Genomic DNA, 26,169 nt, shown 5'->3' with positions numbered 1-26,169 from the left:
AAGCTGCTTCAGGAACACTAACAATCCAGTCGACATCAACACACCATTAGTAAAACAACTTAAAGAAACATTAAAGATGGGGGCCCAGCATCTTCAAAGAACAAGTGGCTTCTTCTCGGGTACACACTATAGCACAGGCTCTATTCATCCCCACACACTGACTTGCATTACGTCATTCTTCATGTCCTCTGAATTCTCCCTTCTCCAGGCAGGGGAGAGGAGGAAGGGCTGGCTTCTGGGATCAGTCTTTACACACGCGTGAGCACTGCACGTCCCCTCACACGACTGCTGCAACCTCAGACGCTGGCATTCTTGCTGCCCTTGAGAAACACGGAGGTTCTGAGGATGGCATGTGACACTCAGGGTTGCATCAGCTGTCATCTTGGAGAAATTTCCTTGCAACTCCAGTCTCCAGGCACGTCTGGGAAGGAGTTGTCACCGCCATCACCCACCACCCGGAACCTGCACTGCTGTGAGCTCTCCTGTAATGCTCTCAGAGCTTCCAAACCCTTGCCCAGACACAGTGGTGTAGAGAAAGAATCACAAGCATGGGGAGCTGCAGGAGCCTTACGGAGACACACAACTTGGGGCATTGATGCCCTAATACCCAAGCTAAACTGCCTTAAACTTCTGTGAAGGGAACTTTGCTAGATATCTATAAAAAAGGATGAAATAGGGGCCAGCCACTTCCGATCCAGCTCTCTGCTAATGACCTGGGAGAGCATTGGAGGCCCCCTGCACTCATGTGGGAGTCCCGGAAGAAGCTCCTGGCTCCTGGCTTCAGATTGGCCCAGCTCTGGACAGTTGCAGCCATTTGGGTATGAACCAGCAGATCTTTCTGTGTCTCTCCCTCTTTCTGTAACTCTGCCTCTCAAATAAATAATTAAAAAAAAAAAAAAAAAAAACAAGGATGAAATAGGAGAGTCTGGCACGTAGGAAGCATAGGACAGGCAATTGTATGGTCAGGATTCCACTGTTTGGCAGGAAAGTGTTTCTTTAAATTCTACCAAGTCATCAGTTGATTCTGTCCCACTTAAAAATTTTAGGGGGTAGGCATTTGGGCTTAGTGGTTAAGACTCCTGCGTCCCACATGACAGTCCACATGGAATTCCTGGCTCTGGCTCTGGCTCTGGCTCTGGCTCCTGACTCCAGCTTCCTGCTAATGCAGACCTTGAATGGCTCAAGGGGTCGGGTTCCTGGCACCTCTGCAGGAGATCTGGATTGCACTCCCAACTCCTGGCTTCCGGCCCCAGCATCAGATGGGGGCATCTAGGGAGTGAGTCAGTGCATAGCAGTTCTCTGTCTTGCAAATAAATTAAATTAAAACCGAACTGTTGTAAAATATACATAGCAAAACTTCCCATTTTAACCATTTTTAAGTGTGCAATTCTGTGGCATTAAGTCATCCACACTGTTGTGCAAGATTGTCCCATTTTTAAACGTGCCCTTCACATTTTTGGCTGAAATGTTAAAGCAAGTTTTGGCCCTTTCCCTCATTTGCATGCAGTGCCACACTGGTGAGTAACAAGCTACAATCTTAAAACCTGGCATCAGGTTTTGTTAGAGACATCTGTTTCGAGTCAATGTATTTTCATCTAAGTTAAAGCATAAGATTCTATAGCTCTGCTCTCCTTTAATTTCCAGCAAACACAGGTCCTACGTTAACAAAGGTTTGTCAAAAAGTCAAAGTTAAGAACTATCCTGTTTCCTATAAAATAACTGGTCCCACTATACTGGGACAATAAACAAATAAACAGGAAAAAAAAGGAGGAAAAAGAAAATATAAGAACCCCTAAATTTACTACCCTAACCATGAAAATAGTTAAATTTGTATCCTAGAGGCATCTGTGTTACATCACCAAGGAAAACTTCTGAAAAAAATTAATAGGCCTTTTAAAGTTTCAGCCAAACCTTTTTAAAAATAATAAAAAACAGTTGTAATTTTGGACAGCTGTAGGTGCTTTTTTTTGTATGCTTTCGAATTTTTTTCTTCCTATAAAAAGACCTTTAGGATCAACAATCAGAATTTATTTTTTAGTGTCTCTTACGATCTCTTACTTCACATGGAACAGCAATCTGGTGTGTTCCTCCCCAGGAAGTCACTGTATTATCTAACTTGAAATGAGGAAGAACAAAGGGCCAGAGTTAGGAAGGCGCAGGACTCCGCCGGGCGAGGGCACCCTCGCTCACCAGGATGGGAGGAGTGCCTTTCTGAGGACCACCGGGCAGGGCTGACCAGGACCAGCCCACCGGCAGCCGGGAGAGAGCTGGCTTTTCCAAGACCTGCTCCTGGGTCCACACTTCCCACATCAGAATCTCCTGGATTTTTAAAATCCCCCGGAGGGTGTTGTCTCACGGCATCCCCAACCGGCCCCGATATGCTCTATGACCCCAGGGCCTCTAGCTGTGTGGATAAACTGCTTGGGGGGGGGGGGGGGAAGGGCTGATTCAGGCTGCCTGTCAATCACACAGCACCAGCTGGGAAAGAGGCGGGAAACGCGCCACACGCGGCTGTACTGAACCCCGAGCAAGGGGCTATCTACAGGTAAACCATTTCTAAGCAAATCGCTCTTACTGATCGGGCTCACAAGGGACCCTTTATGAGTTAAGAAGAATGCCCAGCTGGTGAGGATTAACACGGGGGAAACAAAGAGGGAGGCCCGGAGCCTGAGAAGGGAAGGTTTTTAAAGTTTCCTCTCCTATACAAGTAGCTGACTCTTGTGAGCCAAAGGGGAGTGCAGGCTGAAAAGCACGGTTTCAAAGCACAATGGGAACAGTGCACGGCGGGGTGTGTCCTCCGAACTCTGGGCTGGAGGGGGACGCACGTCCAGGTCTGGGAACTTTTGATTCTTCTTCAAGCCTAGCTTTTTGCAAGCCTGTGGCCACAAACTGATCCAGTGCAGAGGATAGATAATCTGACTTTCTCTGAAGTTAACCTATGGAGTAGAGGCCTTATAGAAACTTAAGAGTAAAAAGACACTATAAAAGTGCTCCTTATAGGACCACCTGGTCAGCTCCTCCTTCCTTCTCTTTGCTATAACAGCACCTGTTGGCTTATTAACTGCACGGAGTTTTCACAATCATGTGCCAAAACCACCACCCTTCCCATCCCGGCATCCACACCCCTCACACACCCCCGGGAGACCTGCAGATCAAATATTACTTCCTGCTGTCTATGACCACATCGCCTTGGCAGTTAACATCAAAAGCAAACACATGGGGAGAACAGAAGGTGATGGAGCTGGGAGGAAGAACGAGCACTGGTAATGTTTCAACTTTTTTTTTTTTCTGATGCCCAGGTGCAAAAACCCAGCTATATATATATATATGTAATTCCACTGTTCCTCCTCTAAGGGTGCATCTTCTCTCTCCCTGGATGATGAGCCGGAAGGCCTTCCTTGCCTCCTCCTGTCCCTGAAACATGACATGTGGAAGCCATGCCTTAGGAGCCCTACCTGCCATCTGCAAGGAGCTCCACAGGAATGGTATTTGGAAGGCTCACACAGTTCAGCCTCTTACAGAGAGTGACCAAGGCTAGCAATCTGTTCAGTGCTGATAGTTCAACATCTACATGGGCCACACTAACGGGAACTGATTCCATTTCTACCATCTTTTATCCTGTCTCCTGAAGGTCCAATGACTCAAGAGTAGCAATTGCCATGCACAGCATCCAAACAGAACTGGAAGTAAAGTCAGACGACAGCTCACCGACATAACCCAAACTTCCAGTGACCTGTGCAACCCTGAGTTTGTCACTCAACCTCTCTGGATTGAGATTTATGTGTAAAAGAAGGGAACTGATAGCCTCTCCAGTTCTAGAAGTTTATGGTCAGGTTGCAACATTTTAGTCTACTGAGAAAGGGCAGTGCAGTCACCACTTTACAAGGCCAATTTCAACTGATGAGCACATGAGTGAGAAGCAGCAACTCCACAACCAAACAGAAACAACACGACCGCACAGGTGATTTCTCAACTGTATGTCTGACCTACAAAGTAAAGTTGCTTAACATTGTTCTGCATTTCACAGCCCACGTGAGCATGTTCCACTGGATAGAACAGCCTCTTTGGAACACAGGTTTCTGCATCTGTGCCCCTTTCAGTTAACTGAAGTCAGGGAGAGAATCAGAGACGTGATTACCCGCGGTCTCCCTGGCTCCAGACAGGCCTGCACCTTCTCACTGACCAGCTCAACTTTCCCAGCATGTCCCTCCCTTCATCATCTCTGCGTCTAAGCCTTCAACAGTTCCACTCTACCTAAAGGACCTAAGTCCAAATACCCACCTTCTCAACACGGTGTTCATTACTCCCCCTACTTATCAGCTCTTTCTCTCACCTCCCTCAGCACAAATGAGGAGTGGACTGTCCCTGTCCGTGGAGGAAACCTTCGGATATGAGATGCCCTCTCCTCCTAAAATACTGCCATCAGCCTCCTCTGAAACTCAACTTCCAAAACATTCTTGGAAACTCAAGACCCTCCCTGTTATGTATTTCTGTTAGGCTGTCACAAAACACACCAAACACCGGAGTAAAGGAAAGGGTTTATTGGGGAAAACCAGCAGGCTGGAGGGAAGGGGTGAAGAAGAAAAAGAGAGAGAAGGAGAGTATAAGAGAGAGAGAGAGAGAGAGAGAGAGACAGAGAGGAGAGGAGCCAAGAGAGCAGGAGAGAAGAGCCAAGAGAGCCACGCGTTCAGGAACAGGTCCTTTCAAAATTTTGCCGGAGGGAGGGTGGGCAGGGAAGCAGGAGCAGTGAATCCCATTAGGATGGGGGTGGAGCTTGACACCTGTGGTTGGGCCACGTGGCCACCTGGCTTTCAGCAATGGCGGTGGGGGCTAGGGCCTAGGATGTAAATCAGGGTATAGATCACGCCATAGATAAAACTGCTCCACTTTCCTAACATTCCCTGTTGAAAATGAACTCTTCCCCTGGCTGGTATAGTGCCAAATATTTTAATGTCCTCATTATGTTTTTCTTCATTAAAAATATTGTTTATAAATAAGCTTGTGGTTTAACACAAAAACAAAATGTGAAACTAGGGCCGGTGCTACAGCACAGAGGGTTAAGCTTGTGCTTATGACACTGGCATACCACACAAGATCGCCAGCAAGTTCCAGCTGCTCTACTTCCAATCCAGCTCCCTGCTAACGCGCCTAGGAAGGCAACGGAAGATGGCCCAAGCTGCCTGTGTGGAAGACCAGGGTGGTGTTACTGGCTCCTGGCTGTACATTAGTTTTAATATAATTTGATTTATCTGAAAGGTAAACAGAGAAAGCAAAATACATAAGGTCTCCCGTCCTCTCATTCATTCCCCCAATGCCTGCAGCAGCCAGTGCTGGGCCAGGCCAAAGCCAAGAACTCAATCTGGGCATCCCACGTGGGTGGCAGGGACACATCTACTTGAGCCATCACTTACTGCCTGGCAGGTGAGCATCCGCAGGAGGCCAGAATGGGATGTGGAGCCAGGACTCAATTCCAGACACTCTGACATGGCACGCGGGCATCCCAAGTGGCACCTTATATACTGTGCCCAACACTCATACCTACAGTTGTATTTCTTAATAACTGTGAAAAACAGCCACTGTGAATTCAGCAGTATTTTAATAAGGTTATATTTTATTACTCTAAAAATGCAGTTACATACACTGAGAGATATGGGTGACATTCCGTATTCAGGTCACTAACAACACGGGGAGTGCTATGGGTCCCCAGCCATTCATCCACTGAGTGGCCGATGTCAGTTCAAAGCTTGCAGATAAGGTATCTAAGTGCTGGGGAGGGGCCTTAACTCTTACCTTTCTCTGAAAGAGAAATAGGCCAGGCTAATGAAGATACAAGCTGAGGGCCTCCGGTTAGCTCACTTCAGATCTACCATGTACCTACCTCCATATTGGAGTTACTGATATCACAGGCTCTTGTGTTTCTAATACCTCTACCTGCAGAAGAAAGGGTTTCTCTCTTATTCCAGTGCTTCTGGCTACTCTTGGCTTTCTCAGCAGTGTGCCTCAAGTCGGGAACCCTAGTCCAATTCATATTCCAGTCTCTTCTCCAGTTCTCACCAGGAATTATCTCTAAAGAGTAAGCACTGACAAGTGATGGATAATTTGCATTTTAACCCTATTCAAATTTGGGTAAATGGTTTAATATGCATGCTAATATTCCATCATTATTCCAATTAAGGAAACTATTATGTTAAAGTGTTTAATCAGGAGAATTAGGGAGAACTCCAGACACCTAAAATTAACCTCTAATAGTCTTGACATTCATTCCATTTAAGTGCAATTTGCCAAGCTATAAGCAACTCTCACTTTAACTTAAGACTTTAGCTCAGGCACGTGGGAATTCCTGATAAGACCTAAAAGCAATTTATTTCCTAGCTAGATTGCTGTCAAAAAGAATAAACTACAAGGACTCCAATTTAAATACAATCAAATCCCCAAGCAGTCACATTCCAAGAGACTTAAACACCATCATCTTGATCCCCAGTAACAACAATGCTATTCGCATCAGAAACAACACAACCACTTCCTCTTTCTCTGACCTTTTCTGTTTAATTACTTCCTGTGATTTCTTCTAGGGCTGAGTGTGCATGCTTCCCAGGGCGGCTGGCTTTCCGTACATGACTGATTCTGCTGCAAGGTGCAGAATGCCAGCCGACTGCCACACATTCCACGCGGTTTGGGGGCTTCACATTTCTTTTTATGCAGTGGATCTCTCGGGCCTCCTGGCACTCACCAAGACCTTTTTTTTAAAATCCTAAGAAAAAAGTCTTCCTGCACAGTCCCATCTGAAATCAAGCTGCACCTCAAGGCTGGAAGTCCCGCCAGGGATAAGGAAGGGCAAGTGTACAAAGCACCACCTTCTTCTCTGATGAACTTTAACAATGCCAAGGAGGCGAGGCCATCTTTATTAAGGACTGGGCAATGAAGATGCAAGCCATCATCACAACCAGCAGCAGCAGCATTACTGATGGCTGTGTTTAAAATGCAGACTCTCAGGGCCAGCATCGTGGAGAAGATGGTCCGGGAACTTGGGTGCCCTAACACCCACATCAGAGAGCCACATGGAGCACCTGGCTTCAGCCTGGCCCAGCTCTGGCTATTGCAGCCATTTGGGGAGTAAACCAGTGGATGGAAGATCTCTCTCCCTCCTTCTTTTCTCTGCCTTTCAAATAAATAAATAAATCTTTAAAAAAACAGATTTCCCTGGGCAATCCTTATGCAAGTTCAAGTATGAGAAGCACTGATACAGGAGCCTCCTCTCAAAACAGCTAGACTAAAACTCAGATCGGGCGAACACTATGCTTTCTGGCCATTCCACTCATACACACTTTCCATCGGTGGTAAAGGGGTGCATTCTCTTTGCAAAGCAAGAATCCATTCCTCACAGTACAGAGAAGGTGACCAGAACGGGCACTGACTCCCTGAACAGAAAGGCAAGGAAGACGTGTCACTACAGGCATTCACAGGATTCTGAGTTCTAATTTCACTTGTTCATAGCACACTGTTTTATGTAAGGAAACCGCGGCCCTGTGAAGTTTTGACATCTAACATCATTCTACAGATGTGAGGTCTGAAGTCAAATTGACTACGGTCTGTGACTCAGCCACAGTGCTCCACTTCCCAAAAATCCTCTCCTCACCTGCAGCGTGTGGACCCTTGACCACTGGATGGATTCACCCATGTGAGAATGAGCACATGTCTCTCCCCAACCCCCTCCAAATCTGGGAAGCCCAAGGCTGGTGTTTCTAGCTTGCAGCTCCAGGAGGCACCCAGCAGGAAGAAGGGGAAACCACTCTAGTGATCAATCACCAAGATGATGCTGTCCATTCCACTCATACCCTAAGGTTTGCCCCGGAATGTAAGCTCCTCAAGTCCCAGCTCTGGATCTGTCCAGCTCTGTATTTGCAGTAAGAGTGGCAGGCAGGTACTCACAGCCACTTACTCCCTTTCCTCTGGCTGCCACCACACTGGCAGTATTTTATCCAATATTTTATATGGTTTTGCAACTGGAACCCAAGTATGTTCTAAATTCAAGTCCTTTAGAATCAAAGCCTACCATACTCCAAATTGGCTTCTGTAATCTAGTATCCTATAATTTTCCTTAGTACAGAAGACACCTAAGAATGGTCAGGAAGGGGCAGGCATTGTGGCGCAGTGGGTTAAGCGACACTGGTATTCTACATCATAGTCCCTGGTTCTAGTCCCAACTCTGCTGCTTCCAATCTGGTTTTCTGTTGATGCATCTGGGGAGGCAGCAGATAACCAAGTCCTTGGGCCCCTGCCATCTGGGAAACCCAGATGGGGTTTCTCACTCCTGGCTTTGACCTGGCTCAGACACGGCTGTCGTGGGAATTTGGGGAATGAATCAACCAGTAGATAGAAGATATCTTTCTCCCTCTGTGGTGTGTTACTGTTTTTCAAATAAACAAATCTTCAAAACAAACAAACAAGAACGGACAGGAAGTGCCTCAAAGCTGGTTTACAAACAGCAGACCCCTATTCCAAAACCTTACCCACAGACCAGTGAGAAGGCAACCATTAGGGTTAGGGTCGCAAGTGAGATGCGGAGCCAGTGCACAATGCCCTTGCAAGGCATACTGTGCCGGAATTTTGAGCCTGAGAAAAGCCAGACTTGACTAAAAAGAGGAAGAAAAGGAGGTAAATTTAATAACCATCTTAAGACTATTCACACGTACATAGCTTTCAAAGGTCTATAAAAATAAGCAACATTGTTGGCTGTTGATGATTAAATTAAACCTCACTTCCGCTGCTGCATCTGTAATCCTCCTCCCTCTCTACCTTGCTCACTGGCTGGAGACACAGAATGAAACCCTCGCATGGCATGCCGGTAGACAAAACATGTCATAAGCCAACTTACTCCCATGAGAACCTGCCCATTCCCGCCAAGCTTTTTACTTTTCTTTCAGAAACTATTTAAACCATGTTAACAATAGATCAGGAAAGGGGTAGGGACAGCAAGGGAGGCAAGGATGCTTCTACAGGTAGGGGACAATGACAGACGGCGGACAAGCTACAAACATCACAATCTCAAAAAGCCACTGAGTGAAAGGGCCAACAGTCAGCTGGGCATTACTGACACCACAGTACAAAAGCCAAGGTGCTGTTCTGCAGCGACCCGGCAGGACAGTGTGGAAAGCAAACACAACAGCAGAGCAGGTCTTCTAAGCTCTGGTTCTCTCCCCACAGGCTCTCTGAGGATCCTTGAGCAAGGCACTTCCACTCTCTTAGGGACAATCTCATTCCCTGCCTCCAAAGGCGGCTAGGAAGCCAAAATGGTTCATGGATACTCTGCCTTGTAAATCGGGAAAAGAAGTAATATCTTGTTGCAGGACACAGGACATGCAACATAGCAGATGCAGAGGAGCCTCGATCAGGTGATGTGCCAAAAGGCCTTCCCAAGGTCACCTCATTTCCACTTTGTTACAGCCTATGAAGCAGACAGCAGATCAACCCGGGGCTAGTGGCTCAGGACGCTTACCCAGGGCCTTTAAGTCAATAAGGAGGGCAGGGGTAGGCGCTGGTCCCAAAGCCGTATTTCATCTGCCACCATCACACTATTCCTCTGGTAGTCTTAAAAAGCAATCTCGAAGTCTCTCTTGGATGTATGTACAATGTGAACATCATCACATTTTTATATAATGTAAGACGGCTTTTTCAATAAATGTTTGCTTCAATCAATCAGTAGAAGTCGCAGAGTCAGCTGTGCTCAGCCCTCTGCCAGGCCACAGGTAGGAGGGTAAGTAAGCTCTTCCCACACCTGGAAGGGCAGCGAGGCCAAGCTTCTCCGGGCGCTCCCAGTGAAGTGCGGATGCAAATACACATCAGAGCCTCTCTGAGCAATAAGCTCTAGAGGCCAGAGCCAAAGCAGTGCGATGGGACAAAGAAATGGGTGGAATCCATAATGAAAATAATAAGACCAAGATGAACAGAGCAAAGCCAACTAAACACTTAACCTGCTAACTCGGTTTCAGGCCTTTATGAAAGAACCACAGGGAATACATCTAAGAACAAAACAACCAGATTGAAAAAAATCATTATTTCAGTATACAGAGCAGCCAAAGACGTATATTTTAGAAGCTGTATTTGTCCTAACCTCTTCAATCCCACATGCTAAATGTGAGGATGAAGTCAAAATCGATTTCTAAACCTCGGCCTTCCAACTGCAAGGAAATGCAGAAATGTTGCTTTTCAACAGCCAACCACCCTGAGTAGCACATCCCAGAAGCACAATGTCATCCTGTGTGCACTACACCACAGTGAATATATCGTTGATAAAGGTTACCTAAGAGATCGTAATGAGTAGTGATGAAACAGTGCTCGCTCACGTTAGCAAACTCTATGCCTGTCAGTACCAGCTACTTTACCAATCCTTCGCATGACATCAGTGCACGCCAGGCTGTGAAATAATCCTTCATGCCTACCCAGGACAAGCACACAGAAAACACAATTTGCTTCACAGCACTGTGCGCATCAGTGCAAAATAGTCCTTCTATTTCCAAGTAACTAAAAGCCTCAGAAAACGCCTTTAGCCACCAGTACTCTAGCCTTAAATATTTATGAAGAAAAAAAAAAAACACACTGCTAAGAATTATCAAGTTTATCACTATGAGTGGGTATTAAACAACAACAACAACAACAACAACAACAAAAACCAGGCCCATTTTCCTAGGAGAAAAACAAGTCAAAACAAAACCACACACACCCCCAAACCTTCCTGCTCTGCCTCTATTATCATCCTGTTCAGTTTCGAGGTTTTTGCTATTAGATGGTGTGTTTGTGTTCAACCGGTAATAGAGGAACCATGCCAATATTGGCGTTCATCAGCACAGCTGTTTCCAACTTCAAGTGTTAAGACTCCACCAGAACCCTGCTGCTACTGCAAATTGTTAAGATTGTGATGGCTGCAGATTCTCCTGCAGAGGCAGGAGCACGCGCCCTGACTTCTGGAGCTCTTCCGTTGTCTGCTGTGATGTTGTACTTCTCAGTCCCCACAACAGGGGTTGCAATCAATGGTTCTGAGCTGCCAGTGATGGATTACAACGACCAGAGAGCTCTGCATCCAATTTCTACAGAACACACCCGCAGCTTCATGTGAACACGTTGAGCTTCTCAGAAAGAGGCTTACACTCATATACAGGCCACTTTAACTAAATGCAACAATTAGCAACCACTGCATTAGCCAGCAGGGACAAAAAAAGAATATTAAACAACAAATACCCATTGAATAAAACAAATGGATTTAAGTAAACACAATGCATCCAATGGTATTGAGTCAATAACTAGAAAACATCAGAGATAACCCTGATTCCAGAAAGCTCATACTGTGATGCTGTGTATAAACCCAGCCCTAAATGGTTATTAACTGGAGCCGGTACTGCGGTAGGGAAAGCTGCTGCCTGTGACACTGGATGCCAGTTCCAGTCCCAGCTGCTCTATTTCCAATCCAACTCCCTGCTAATTTGCCTACGAAAGCAGTGGAGGATGGCCCAAGTGGTTAGGCCCCTGCACCCACGTGGTTATAGGTGCTTTGGCCTGGCCCAGCTCTGGCTGTTGCAGTCACTTGGGGAGTGAACCAGTGGATGAAAGACACCTCTCTCTCTCTCTCTCTCTCTCTCTCTCTGTAACTCTGCCTTTCAAATAAATAAATAAATCTTTAAAAAAAAAATGGTGATAACTGCTATACAGTGCAGGGGAGAACTGATAAAGAGTTACCAATTTTGACTTGGAGAGTGGGAAAAATCAAGGTACACCTCCCAAAAGAAGTGGCTCAGAATAAGGCAGAGTGCCGCGGCTCACTAGGCTAATCCTCCGCCTTGTGGCGCCGGCACACAGGGTTCTAGTCCCGGTCGGGGCGCTGGATTCTGTCCCGGTTGCCCCTCTTCCAGGCCAGCTCTCTGCTGTGGCCAGGGAGTACAGTGGAGGATGGCCCAAGTGCTTGGGCCCTGCACCCCATGGGAGACCAGGAGAAGTACCTGGCTCCTGCCATCGGATCAGCGTGGTGCGCCAGCCGCAGCGCGCCAGCCGCAGCGGCCATTGGAGGGTGAACCAACGGCAAAGGAAGACCTTTCTCTCTGTCTCTCTCTTTCTCACTGTCCACTCTGCCTGTCAAAAAATAAATAAAGAAGAGGGAAGGAAGAAAGAATGCCAGAATAAAGAGTAATAGTAAGCACGTTTAAAATTAAAAAAGAAAAAATGTTTGAAATGGGGAGAGAGAGAAAACAGGGGTGGGGAGATCTATTTGCTGGTTCACTCCCCAAATGCCCACAACAGCCAGGGTTGGACCAGGCCAACGCCTGGAGCCCAGAACTCCATCCAGGCCTCCCGTGCGGGTGTCAGGACCCAAGTTCCCAAGCCCTCATTGGCTGCCCAGGATGCACATTAGCAGGCAGCTGAAAGAGAAGCAGAGGAACTGGACATGAACCAGGCACTCAGATAGGATGTAGGTGTCCCAAGAGGAACCAGCTGCTACACCAAATGTTTGCCCCAAAAGTAAGCAGGTCAATGAGGCAAAATAGTTTTTAGTATTCCTACAGACTTCCCTTTCACATATTGTATTGGCTAAAGGGACAGGAAAGCAGAGGGGACCAGCTACAGTCAGAAAGGCAGTAGCTTCTGCTAACATCCTTGTGAAAACAAACCCAGAACAGCACCTACCGACAAGGTCAGCCCAGGTGCACTGCCTAACCAGCTCTGCAGCCTTGCTGTGAACACTTAGCTTCATACAATGACAGCTCTGCCTTACAAACCCCGTAATGGCTCTCAAAGTTTTTGCTTTATCTTGCTTTCAAAATTTTCTAGTGAATGGATTAAGATTCCAATTCTGCAAAGTCAACTCTAGTTTTTTATATTCCCATTTTAAAATTAACATAAAGAAAACATGGATCAGTAACTATATACAGTTTAATTTCCACAATGGTTATTTCAATTAACACAGATCTAGCATTTCAGTAATAATGAACTTTAAACCCTCTCCCCTCCAGTATCTTAAGGGTATCACAGAATTCTCAAGCCCAAATGATTTGTTTTCACTTGCACTCATGCCTCCCGGCATTTACCAGGAAGATAAGTGATGGTGACAGCAGATTATCACCAGGTCAGAATGATTCCAGCTGGACACCCCCTCCCCTTCTCAGTGGTCAGTTAACACCGAGTTCTTGCTGAACCAGGCTGCTGGCATGCCTAATTCCCAGCTCCTTCAGTTACTAATGGCATAACCTCAGGCAAACTATTTAACCTCTGTGCCTCCGTTTCCCCAGCAATAAACTTGAGTAAGAACACCATCTGCCTCACAAGATTATTGAGAAAACACTAAATGGGTGAAGTGCTATATAAAAAGTTTGTCATCTTAGGCAGTAACTTGACTTAAACTTCCTCATGGGGCAACACCTAACCTGAAAATTAACAAGCTAAGAAAACTATCAGGGGCTGGTGTTGTGGCTTAACAGGTTAAGCCTCTGCCTGTGATGCTGGCATCCCATATGGGTGCTGGTTCGAGACCTGGCTACTCAACTTCAGATCCCACTCCCTGCTAATGTGCCTAGGAAAGCAGCAGAGGATGGCCCAAGTCCTTGGGCCCCGGACCCACATGGGAGACCCAGATGAAGTGCCTGGCTTCTGATTAGCTCAGCTTCAGCCATTGAGGCCATTTTGGGGGGTGAACCAGCAGATGGAAGACCTCTCTGTCTCGACCTCTCTCTGTAACTATGTCTTTCAAATAAATAAAATAAATCTTTAAAAAAATCAGGAAGTTATTCTTAATTTTATAAGTTGTCATAATGGTATTATTATGTTTCATAGAAAAGCATACCGTTCAAGTATTCAGGTGTAAGAACCCCAATGTTTGTACTGTCTTTGAAATGGTTCAAAAATATGTAAGCACTTTTTCAAATTATGGGAAATTCTCAACAACTGGGAAAATATGACTGAAGGTAAAGCTGAAAACCCATTCCCAGCAAGAAGTGGGGTACAGAGAAAAGTTCAAGAGATGAAGACAGAAAGCTGAATGGTGGCCCTGCGTCTCTTGACCTAAAGCTTGCTTCAACAGTTTATTTTTTCTGCGAATTTCCAAACCATTTATAGCCATGATCAAATGCTTTAAAGATACACACAAAAGCACACATGGTTTAAAAGTTTTTCAAAAAACTATTCCAAAGGCCATTTTCAATAGTTTGCTGTGCTTTTACTTTTTAAATTAAAAAAAAAAAAAAAACCTGCAGAATTTAATATGACTTCCTATCTGGAGTTGTCAGTGTATTTTTTATATGGAAACTATCTTTTGGGACCATCTTTCACAATAGAAGAGAGAACTTTTAAACTGATATGGAAAAGCACATTAGAAGGAAAAACTCTTTTTAAGATTAAGCACAATTTTAATAGCTCCAAGACTCTGATTTACTGTACTGATACTAAATGTAGCATATATTTAAGTATCTGAGCTGTTTAATAAAAATTTTAATTATATGGAGCCTATTAAGAAAATTTTACCCAAGGTACAAAGATGTGTATTTTCTCTGGAACTCCAGGTTGATGTTACCAATTCCCTCAGTAAGTAATACACCCTGTGTAGTTCCAAAGACTATCTGAGACCTGAAACATAAAGCCACTAGAAAACAGAAGACCAAAATCCATAGAGGAAGAGTAAATAAATCTAGCAATCATCTAGGCTAATATGGCTACCATTATCAAGCAGTACTTTTAAGCTCTTGAGTGTCTACTGTGGCAGCGAAAGAAAACCAACAAGAAACCAATCACAGTAAGCTTTGTAACTCAGGAAGAGAAACCTTCTTCCTGGCATAACATTTAGAAGAACTTTTTGAGACGAGCCATTACATAAGGACATTGAACAACCTAATGGACGGTGTCTGCAATGGTGGTCTACAGGGCTGCCTTCTCAGGCATTCCACACCTCACGCCAAGGCCATCACCGTAAAAGTGTCCCCCAGAAGGCCATCTCGGCAGTGACTAAGGCCCCCAGGCTTCCTGAGTCCCTAAACGAAGCCAGAACCTGTCCTCAGATGTATCCATCGTCTCGGCTGGGTTTCTGACAGCACTTGGTCTGACAGCCTGGTGCTCCCACCCTTGAGCCTGTGGCTTTGGAGAGCAGATGGGGTGGGAGGCGAGGGTGACACGATGCTGTGAAAAGGGCCAAGCTAGGCCTGTGCATACAAGAGATGGAGCCAAGGAAGCGGATGTGGAATGGTCAAACCTCTCCAAGAATCCCCAGGGCGGAGCGAGGCAGCTGCCCTCCGGTGCACAGGGCCGAATGAGCACCTGTATGACAACACCTGCTTATCCAGCAGCGTATTCCTTCTCCACATTGCAGCACTAAAAGCCCAACTTTTCTTTTTTCCACTTTGCCACTTCAAGGCACAGTATACGAAGGCAAAGCAAATGCCTAAAATACAAAGAGCAGCAGAGGCGGCAGACGATGTGCAAACCGGGAGAGGAGGGATCCTTTCCACCGGTGCCTGGTGGATCAGGGGTTACTGCAGTTACGGCTCCTTGGGGACCCACAGGAAGGAAATTCCCTTTCCTGAACACCAGCCCCTCTCCTGCCCAGCCTGGCAACAGCAGACGCTAAAGGATAAAGGCGTGTTAAAAAAAAAAAAAAAAAAGTGAGTACATTTCTTAAGAGTAGCACAGCATTCTATCACCTGCTCCAAGACACCTTCAAGCTCCCTGCTACCCAGCCCTGAGTCACTTCCCCTCCCGCACTGCCGAGTCTCAAGGCTGGCAGGCGGTGCGGCGTGGGGCGGCTGCTGCTGCTGCTCCCCCGGCGCAGACACGCGCGGAGCCTCCCTACAGGGCGCGTCCTCGCGGCCGCGGCGCGCCTCGGTGCGCCCAAGCCGGCCGCCGCTACCTCGGCTAATGGCAGCACTGAATGAAAGGAACCGAGGCAGGCTCCGGATTTATGAATGTGCAGGGGAGGAGGCATGTCATGTGACAATAAAGGAGAGCGTCTTATTCACAAAAAAAAAAAAAAAAAAAAAAGTGGCTGGTGGCGGGTACAGCCACCAAGCAGCGGCGGCGGCGGCCGCGACCGCTCGGACCCCAGGCCGAAGACCAGAGGCTCCGGGCCCAGGGGCCCCGCCGCCGCCGCCGCACCCGCACCCGCGACTGGAAACGCCTCGGGCGGGAGAGTGCAAAGGCCAAGCCAGACCCCGCGATCGCGAGGCGGGCGGCCGGCCGGGAGCTGCACCTCGGCCAGGGGATGCCGACACGGGTCTTGCGCCGGGCGGCCCAGGAGCCCCTCCGGCGGAGGGCCCGGAGCATTGTTCCACTCGGGCCCGCGGGCCGCGCACAGGCCCGGGCACGCGCTCACGCGAGCGCGCACACGCTCCCAGACACTCACACCACCCGCCCGCGGCGCGCTGCCCCGCACGCTCCCGCCCGCCCCCGCCGCACACGCCGCGGATCCGCCCCCCGAGCTGCCCCGACCCGCGGGGCGCGTGTGCCGGCCCGCAAGCGCGCGCATTCACACACTCACACGCGCGGGGGCCTCGGGCGGCTCCGGCTAGCGCGGGACCCCGGCGCGCCAGACCCCCGCGCGGCCCGCACCCGGCCTCGCCTCGCTCCGCCGTGTTTTTATGAATGAAAATGTGGTATGCAAATGAGAGCGATTCAAGAAAACGAAATGGCGGAGCCTGGGCCCCACTGGGCTCCGGAGGGGACCGCCGGGCGGGAGTCACAAAGTCACCAACGCAAAAGCCCACCGACCCCGGGAAGCCCGATCGGGGGTGTCAGCCTTCAGCTCCCGCCGCAAGGCTTGCAGGGTGGGATGGGTGGCGAGAGGGAGCCGGGACCGCCCCGAGGTCACCCGTGCGCCCTTGGCCCCCACGGCGGCCGCTAGCCCGCCGACCCCAGGCGTGCCCCCCGCCAGCACGCGGCAATTTCGGCCCCCTCCTCCCCTCAGCAAGGAAAACCTCGCGCCCGGACCCCGACAGGTCGGCGAGCCGCTGCACCCCACGCCAAGTTCACCCAGCAGCGTCCCCGCCCGCGTCCTCAGCCCCGGCCCCCACGCCGCCCCCTCGGGGCTCCCGCGTCCCACCCCGCGGCCAAACTTACTCGTCCGGGTGTGTTTCTTCGGTCATTTTCCTGTTCACCTAGACGCCTGTCCCGCAGCGGGCAGCTTTGCTCCCTTCATCTTCCTGTCCGCTCACCCCCCTTCTTCACATCTCCAGAGATCGCCTGATTGGGGTGGGGGTGGGGGGAGCGGCTAAAGATGAAGGGGGCGCCGCAGGCAGAAGGGGAAGCAGGGCGGCCGGGGTGCGGGGGAAGGTGCGGGGAAGGGGCGCCGAGGCGAGCCGCTGGGGGAGGCGGCGCCGCGGGCGAGGCGGGCGGGGGCTCCGGGGCGCGCGAGGCGCGGAGGGGCGAGACTGGGGCAGGGGACGGCGGAGGGGGAGAGCAGGAGAAAAACAAGCGCGCCTCGGAGCGGCGGGGACTGCTGAGAGGAGGAGGAGGAGCGGGCCGGCCGCCGGCGGGGGCTGGGCCCGGGGTCGCCCCCGGGGGGCCGGGCCAATCACGGTTCCGGGGAGCGGTCGGCGGCCGGGGGAGGTGCGCCTGGGAGGCGGTGCAGGGCGCCCCGTCCGAGCCCCATCTCTCGACTCCACCGATTTACTCCATATTGGATTCTCACAGCCGCCAACAGGAGGAGGAAGTAGGGCGGAAGCGATGACGTCTTCCCAGCGGCCAGAGGTGGTGGAGTGCAAAAAGCTTCCTACTTGCGACCGAAAAAAAAAAAAAAAAAAAAAAAAAGGAGGAGGAGAAAAAAAAAAAACTTTGTCCCGCCTACTGAGCATGCTCGGCTTCCTTTCCTCCTCCCTCCTGGCCTCCACTCCCGGAGGAGCGGCGGAGCGGAGTTTGCTCAGCGTCGGTCTGGCTCCGAATCCTCTCTGGGCAGGGACTCCGGGTTTTAGGGAGCCCAAGAGGAGGGAGGAGGCGGGCGCGGGAGGCCTCACTCACATCTGGCTCCCGTTTTGCGCCCTCCCTCCTCCCAAACCCCAGGATTCCACGCCGAAGGCGAGGGGTGGGGGAGGCGCTGGGACGCTGGAGCGCTGGGGCTTGGAGGGGAACCACTGCCCCCTCCCCGCATGCGAGGGTCTGGGCGGCGCAGGTGGCAGCGCCTGGCCTCTGCACCCAGCCAACCAGAAACCGAGGGGGAGGGACGGCGTTCGGCTCTGCCAAGGTTCTGAATGGCAGAGGCTTTTCAGTTTCACGTGAATCTCGTGGTCTTTTTTTTTTTTTTTTTGTCGTGATAGAGGAACGGGCGTTTTAAAGTGATTATTATTATTTGTGCACAGAAAAATAAAAATGAATCCAATACAGCCCAGAAACGCTTGAATTTCATAGAAACGGCGGTGTTTCTCGCGTTAAAAGGCAACCCCAAAATAGTTTTTAAATGATCCAGCCAATCTCTCTTGTTGATAGAGGATGGCTCTAGGCCCCTTGGAGGCCGTGTAGTTTCTGAGCCAGAGGTTGCCGGCCCTGTGGGCTTTGGCATCGGTAGAGGGGGCGCTCCCAGCCACTCTCCTGCTTCCACTCGCTCCTCCTCCCCTTTCAAATTATCTTCAAGGTCTCTTGGCTGGGACCTGCTGCAGATTTTCTGGGTGGGCCCAGGCTCTCCAAAAAGGCCCGGTCTGGGCAATGGGCAGGACTGGCTTCCTGTGCATGCCAACTACTATGTGACATAAGCTGTGCTTGGTTCCAGCCTCTCCTGTTGCAGTCTTGAAATTATTTATAATTTTTGAGCAAGGGTCTCTGCACTTGCACTTTGCACTGGGTCCCACGAATTAAACAGCCATTGGGTATTTGCTTCTGCAGTCCTGCTAGAGAGCCAAGGACATGGTCTCTGACCCTTTCTGTTCTCCAAGCACGGTAGACTTTTTCCATCCTCCAGAATATGCCATGAGAAAACCCACAAATTCTGAGTAAATAGAAACCACTGAACAAATTACAAGAATTTTAAATATTTATGTCAAATATGGTGTAGATGAAATACCCCTACTATGAAAATCTGAAATTTTTTGAGCAATGACATGATACCACAAGTGGAAAATTGTTCACTTTGAAACTTTGTTTCATGCACAATATTAAAATATTCTAGAAAATTACCTTCAGACCATGTATATAAGGTGTACATGAAACGTAAATGAATTTCATGACTAAACTTGGACCCCATCCCAAGATGTCTCATCATGCTGTCCATAGCATAATCAGATAAAGAATACAAGTGTTTTGAAAAGGTATCTGGATGTGGAGAGTCACCAGTGCCCTGAAGGTGGTAAGTCTCACCTTTAGACAGGGAGGAAACCCCGGGGTTATCCCGGGCTGCATGCTCCTCACAGCTCTGCTCTTGGTGCACATGGACTGGGCTTCACCACCTTCCATGCTAGTGCTGGTATGTGTGGTACAAGAAGTGCCCTAGATGGGGTGGGTCACCTGGGTTCTGGATTTTCTCTGAGACCCTGCATGAGGCTTTTAGCAATTATTCAGTTTCTTTATAAAACAGGGCCAAGAAGGCCAAACTTGTCTGTCTCCATTTTTGAGGCTAGTAAGAGTCTGAGAGAAGGCACTAAACAAAGCCAAGTTTTCATTGTTCTCTAAGTCTCTGGCTAAGGCATCTGCCCAGTGCTCACCTGTGGCCACTGTTTCTCTTCTTCCTGGGGATGCTGAAAAACATCCCATTCAGTCATTCCTGAACTTCCAAATTAGCTGCCCAACGGCATTTCTTTGGCCTCATCCTCCAGTTTCAGAGTGTCCAAAATGCAAGGTGGTTACTAATTTCTGCAGGTAGCTGAGCTGTGTCACCACTCACTCAGCCAGCTCTCTGCTAATGACAGAGTCCAAGGGCCAGGCAGCCAGGGGAACAATGGAAAACATTCTAAGGTCCAGGAGTCACAAAGTCCCTGCTGGGATCGCCTGGTGCCAGACTCCAGCTGGGCCATCTTGAACGGGTCCTTAGCTACTCTGAGCTTTGCATCCCTCTGTTGTGTCAGCATAATACCCACAACACAGGATTACTGGGAAGATTAAATGGACTGTGCAGTGAAGGTACTGTGCAGAGCACGCTGCAAATATCAGATTCCTGGCAGCTCTTTCCCGTCTCCTGCCAGTTGGATTAGCAAATACTCCCCTCTGCTCCCAGACCTTCGTGTTCCTCTAAATAAAGCCTTTTGGTTCGCTTCTGCCTTTTGATGGAAATGTTAGCAGCAGGTGACCTCCTGGTCCTACCCATCAACTGCAGTCAAGGGGAATATGTTCCTGCGCCTCCACAGAATGAATTGGGGACACTGGGCGAATAATAAGCTGCGCTTATTGATCCGAGTGTCAGGGAGTTATGCGGCCACTGGATTGCTCCCGCACCCAGAGGCTATCACGGATTCAGGGCTTTAATTTAATGGCACTGCTGAAAGAGCTACGGACTCACTTCCCCGTCTCTCCCCCACAACCCGCAAAACAGACGGCGGGCGGCTTTGAACACTCAGAGCGAGATCGTCACGCTTCAGAAGCGGTATCAATCTGCTCGCAACTTCACGCAAAACCCGCGGAGCCTAAGCTCGGCCCCCGGCCTCTCCACGCGGAATCCCGAGCGGGGCGGGACCCTCCTCCCGCGTCCCACTCGCCAGCCGCCGGGAAAGCCCGGAGCACGGAGCGGGAGCGACCCTCGGCGGCCCCGGGACGGGCATGCTCAGTAGACCCGCAGGTCCGGTTTCACTCGGAAGCCGGCGGCCCCCGCCCCCGCCCCCGCCCCCGCCCGCCGCGCTCGGGCGCCGCGAGAAGCGGACATTTTAGCCTCCTCTGCGATCCGCCCCTCGCGCCCGTCCGGGTCCCGCAGGGCCGGCCGAGTGGACGCCCCCTGGGGTGGGATCTGATAAGTCACTCATCCTTCCGCCCCCTCCTCGGAGGGCGGGGAGGGGGTGAGCTGGGGAGCGGGGCGGGGGGCGCTGTAGCTCGCCCCGGGGTTAGCGCGGCCCCGCTCCCCTCCCCGCGAGGCGCGCGCAGCTGCGCTGGGGCCTGTCCTCGCCTCACCCCCACTCTTCCCCTTCGCTATTTCTCAATGACCCGCGCGCCCAGGACACTTCCGACGCGCGGGGGAGAGGGTGTCATTAGCGCTGGGTTTATCAGTTCCTTCCGGTCTGCCCCGGGCCGGGCTCTGGGCGCCTTTGGGCCGCGCCTCAGGCACTCCGGAGCCTTTTCTGGTGATGTTTAAAGAAGCCGTGGTCGTGCTGACACGCTGGGCCGAGTGACTTTGCAGCCCCTTGCCCTCCCCCCAGCACCGCCGGCAGGAACGGAAAGCCAGGCGCTTTCGCCATCAAGCACTGGGCGCAAACTTCGACGCTGCCCAGGCGCCTGGGAACGCTGCCCCAGGCCCCAGCTCCGGGCATGAATGGCTGGAGCCGGGTTGCATAATCTGCGTGGTATAAATAGCCGGCGGGCGGGCCGCTGACACGCTCGGTTGTACCGTTACCGTGCAATACTTCAACCCCCGGGCCGCTCTCCTGTGCGCTGCCACGCCGGGGTTTTAAATCGCAGGCACGCGAGGCCCGGACGCCCGCCTCCCTCCTCCCCTAGGCCAAGCCTGATCAATGAAACGCCCACCTCGCGGCGCAGGGTCAGCGCCATCAGCCACCGAACGAGAGGTGGGGGTGCGAGACCGGGAGACGCAGACAGCAGGAGATCAGTGACAGGGCCAGGAAACACGCTTTTCGAGAAATGTGGGTTTGCCTCTGGAGTTTCAGTTTACAACTGTGCAATCTCGGTGAATTTAAGAATGGATTATGCGAAGGGCCTTTCGACTGCCAGCCACTGTCCCTGGACAAAGTGCTGCTTTATTCAGAGGAGCTGGGGCCTGCCCTCCCAGGGCCCCTGAGGTCCTCCAGAAAAGCCAGTGGGACCGGTCACTTTAGCCATTCCCCTGAGCTCTGCACTTCTTCCTTAGAAGTCTCAGTTACCTCCAAAGCCAAGTGTGTCTCAACAACAAATTATTATTTCCTAGAGTATTTCACAAATATGTGGTCATTTTAAAAATTAAAGAGGCCGGCACTGTGGCCTAGCAGGTAAAACCACAGCCTGCAGTGCTGGCATCCCATATGGACACCGGTTCAAGTCCCGGGGGCTCCACTTCTCATCTAACTCTCTGCTATGGCCTGGGAAAGCAGTAGAAGATGGCTCAAGTGCTTGGACCCTTGTACCAGTAGGGGAGACCTGGAAGAAGCTCCTGGCTCCAGGCTTCTGTCATTGTGACCATCTGGGGAGTAAACCAGTAGTTGGAAGACTCTCTCTCTTGCTCTTGTTTTCTCTCTGCCTCTCTGTAACTCTTTCAAATAAAAAGTACAGTCTGCAGACGTCTTTTTCCCCCTTTCCCTTAAACTCCAAACTCCAAACTTCAAAATATAAAACTGCCAAATCCTCGCAGATGAATTTCTGGTGTTGTGAAAGCAAGGTCACGATCCTGGAGTGCCCGCTCCTCCCAGGTACTTTTGGAGGCGGAGGGGATCCAGGAAGTGAATGGACCCCAGTCCCGATCTCTCTGGGAGCTCAGACAGGTGGGCAGCAGGCCTGTAAAGAAGCCTGGAGGGCTGCGAAGTGGGACAAGCCAGCGAGAAGGAAAGCGGAGAAAAGTGGTTGGGGCTCCATCTTGAGGGTTGACAGAGGCTGGTACCCAGAGACAACTGGAAGGTGGGCATGGGCTTCTCAAGGAGAGACAACCTGGTGAACACTAAGGCCCTGAGGGAGCCAGGGGGAGAGGGAGAAGGGCAGAAGCTGGGTCAGGAGTTGTTTTGAAGTCTTGGAACCTTTTATAGCTGATCTCTGTCCAGTCCTCCATGGCCACAGGGATTCCCCCAAGGTTACTTGCAAGGAGAGCAAGTGGCCATTGTTGTTCTGTGATTAGGGTATCAAACCAGCTTCACAAACCTAAGCTTCTGGGCAAGGCAAGGCCCCACACAAGCTTTGTTTCACTTGTTTTGTTTTGTTTTGTTTTTGTTAAGATTTATTTTATTTATTTGAAAGAGAGTTACAGAGAGAGGCAGAGACACAGAGAGAAGTCTTCCACCCGCTGGTTCACTCCCCAGATGGCCACAATGGCCGGAGCTGCGCCGATCGGAAGCCAGGAGCCAGGAGCCTACTCCGGTTCTCGCACGTGGGTGCAGGGGCCCCAGGACTTGGGCCATCCTCCACTGCCTCCCCAGGCCATAGCAGAGAGCTGGATCGGAAGAGGAGCAGCCGGGACTAGAACTGGCACCCATATGGGATGCAGGCGCCTCAGGCCGGGGCTTTAACTCGCTGTGCCACAGTGCCCCCCCCCCGCCCCTTTTAACATTTAAAAATCAGAATATAGGTTAGGGCTGTTGTGGTGCATCTGATTAGGCTGCTGCTTGGGACAGCCACATGCCATCACAGTGCCTGGTTCAAGTTCTGGCTACCCTGCGCTTCTGATAACAGCTCTGCTAGAGTGCTTGAGAGGCAGCAGATGATGCTTCTAGTACTTGGGGCCCTACCACCCATGCGGGAGACCCGATGGAGTTCCCCTGGCTTTGGCCTGGCCCAGTCCCAGCTGTTATGTACATTTGGGGTCACAACTGCAGGGGCTGAGCTGGGCCCAAACTAGGAGCCTGGGACTCCATTGGCTCTCGCATATGGGTGGCAGGAGCCCAAGTACTCAGGCCATCTTCTGCTGCTTTCTCAGGTGTAACATGATCAGGGAGCTGGAAGGGAAGTGGAGCAGCCAGGACCAAGTCCCATATAGGATGCCAGTGTCGTAGGTGGTGGCTTAACCTGCTGCACCACAATGCCAGCCCCAGCATTTGAATTTTTTGATCCCTGGCATGAAAGAGTGTTTTACAACTGTATCAAGGCAGGCCGGCGCCGCGACTCACTAGGCTAATCCTCCACCTTGCAGCGCCAGCACACCGGGTTCTAGTCCCAGTCGGGGCGCCGGATTCTGTCCCGGTTGCCCCTCTTCCAGGCCAGCTCTCTGCTGTGGCCAGGGAATGCAGTGGAGGATGGCCCAAGTGCTTGGGCCCTGCACCCCATGGGAGACCAGGTTAAGCGCCTGGCTCCTGCCTTTGGAACAGCGTGGTGCGCCGGCCGCGGTGGCCATTTTGAGGGGTGAACCAACGGCAAAAGGAAGACCTTTCTGTCTCTCTCACTGTCCACTCAGCCTGTCAAGCACACACACACACACACACACACAACACAACTGTATCAAGGCCCTACTCTGAGATACCAGCTAGGTAGAGTGGTCACTGGGTAAAGCAATTTGTGTAGAGACTACTGGTCTGTTGGGAGGAAAGACATTCGCCACCCCCACAGCCATGCAGTCCCGGCAGAGTGGATTAGAGCGGGCCTAGCCATAGCCAAGGGCAGGGAACAGTGAGGCTTCTAAACTAACAACCAGCACTTATTCCAGCTTAGGCTCCCGTTTCTGTTGAACCTGACCTAAGATTACTTGGTGCTCTGCCAGCAGGGGAACTGGGTATTCAAGTGATCAATTGGAAAAATCCAGATAGGATCATGCTTGACCCCAGATTTCTGGAGCAGATGATACAAGTTAGCATAACCAAACCTTTCTCTCCTTCTTCTTCTTCCTCTTCCTCCTCCTCTTCCTGTTTTCCCCAACCCAAATGCCCACAACAAGTGGCCAGCCTATGTGGGTGGCAAGGACCCAAATATCTAAGTCCTCACCACTGCCTCCCAGGGTCTGCATTAGCAGGAAGCTGCAGTCAGAAACCAGAGCAGGAATGGAACCCAGGACTCTGCTGCAGGACACAGCCATCTTTTATTTTTTTTTTATTTATTTTTTTTTATTTTTTGACAGGCAGAGTGGACAGTGAGAGAGAGAGACAGAGAGAAAGGTCTTCCTTTGCCGTTGGTTCACCCTCCAATGGCCGCCGCGGCCGGTGCGCTGCAGCCGGCGCACCGCGCTGATCCGATGGCAGGAGCCAGGAGCCAGGTGCTTTTCCTGGTCTCCCATGAGGTGCAGGGCCCAAGCACCTGGGCCATCCTCCACTGCACTCCCTGGCCACAGCAGAGGGCTGGCTTGGAAGAGGGGCAACCGGGACAGAATCCGGCGCCCCAACCGGGACTAGAACCCGGTGTGCCGGCGCCGCTAGGCGGAGGATTAGCCTAGTGAGCCGTGGCGCCGGCCTAAGACACAGTCATCTTAACTACAGTTCTCAGCCCCAGGCCAAGTGCCTGCCTCCATGACAAAACACGGTAAGCAGGAATGCTAGACTCAGATTTTACTTTTTTTTTTTTTAGATTGATTTATTTATTTGAAAGGCAGAGTTACAGAGAAGCAGAGAGAGAGAGAGAGAGAGAGAGAGAGAGAGAGAGATCTTCCATCTGCTGGTTCACTCCCCAGTTGGCCACAATGGCTGGAGCTATGCTAATCTGAAGCCAGGAGCCAGGAGCTTCTTCCGGGTCTCCCACGTGGGTGCAGGGGCCCAAGGACTTGGACCATCTTCCATTGCTTTCCCAGGCCATAACAGAGAGCTGGATCGGAAGTGGAACAGCCAGGACTTGAACCGGTGCCCTCATGGGATGCCAGCTCTGCAGATGGCAGCTTTACCGGCTATGCCACATGCCAGCCCCAGATTTTACACTTTTAATATATTATTTCAGGCATGGAAGATGGTTTGCAGGGAGTGAAAGCATTAGGAAGACATTTTCTTCTTCCATGACAGGAATAACTGCGTGACAAAGCTCAGTGGCAATGGCCGTGAGGAGAATAATCAATTCCAAAGCCATAAATGGGGTAGAATGACTTGGCTTTATGATTTATTAGATAGGAGGACTAATGGAGAAGTCTGGGATAACATCCAAGTTTCTGACTTGGGAAATTGGGTGCTTCCTGGTGCCTTTAACATGATTAGGGTATAGGTAGGGAGGAGGAGGAGGAAGGCTTGGGTCACTCAGGTTGGAGAGACACAATAAGCAATTGCAACCATTCAAGTCTGGACCCACAAACTAGGTCAGCAATTGGTGGATAGAGATGGGCCAGGACAGAGGAGAGCAGAACCCAGAGATGCAGACGAAGAGAGATCCCTGAGGACATCATTTAGAGAAAAAGATGGAGAGGAATTGAACATGAGGGGAATTTTTAGAGTGTGCATTTGCAACTTAACAGAGGGACATTTGGGGTCAGTGCCA

At 50.5% G+C, this 26,169-nt stretch overlaps 1 protein-coding gene across 1 annotated transcript in view; it reads right to left on the bottom strand.

The window, feature by feature from the left end:
* SPRED2 (sprouty related EVH1 domain containing 2) overlaps nt 1-17,751 on the bottom strand; it is a 124,772-nt gene extending 107,021 nt beyond the window's left edge. Inside the window, exon 1 of the mRNA XM_017340722.3 lies at nt 17,083-17,751. Within this exon, the coding sequence (XP_017196211.1) occupies nt 17,083-17,108 (26 nt within the window). The 5' untranslated portion in view covers nt 17,109-17,751. The remainder of the gene's footprint in view (nt 1-17,082) is intronic.
* Between the last annotated feature and the right edge of the window lie 8,418 nt (nt 17,752-26,169).

Source organism: Oryctolagus cuniculus, chromosome 2 (genome assembly GCF_964237555.1).
Source record: "Oryctolagus cuniculus chromosome 2, mOryCun1.1, whole genome shotgun sequence".
Taxonomy (NCBI): domain Eukaryota; kingdom Metazoa; phylum Chordata; class Mammalia; order Lagomorpha; family Leporidae; genus Oryctolagus; species Oryctolagus cuniculus.
Note: the sequence above shows the minus strand (reverse complement) of the source record. Positions and strands in the feature narration are given on the sequence as shown.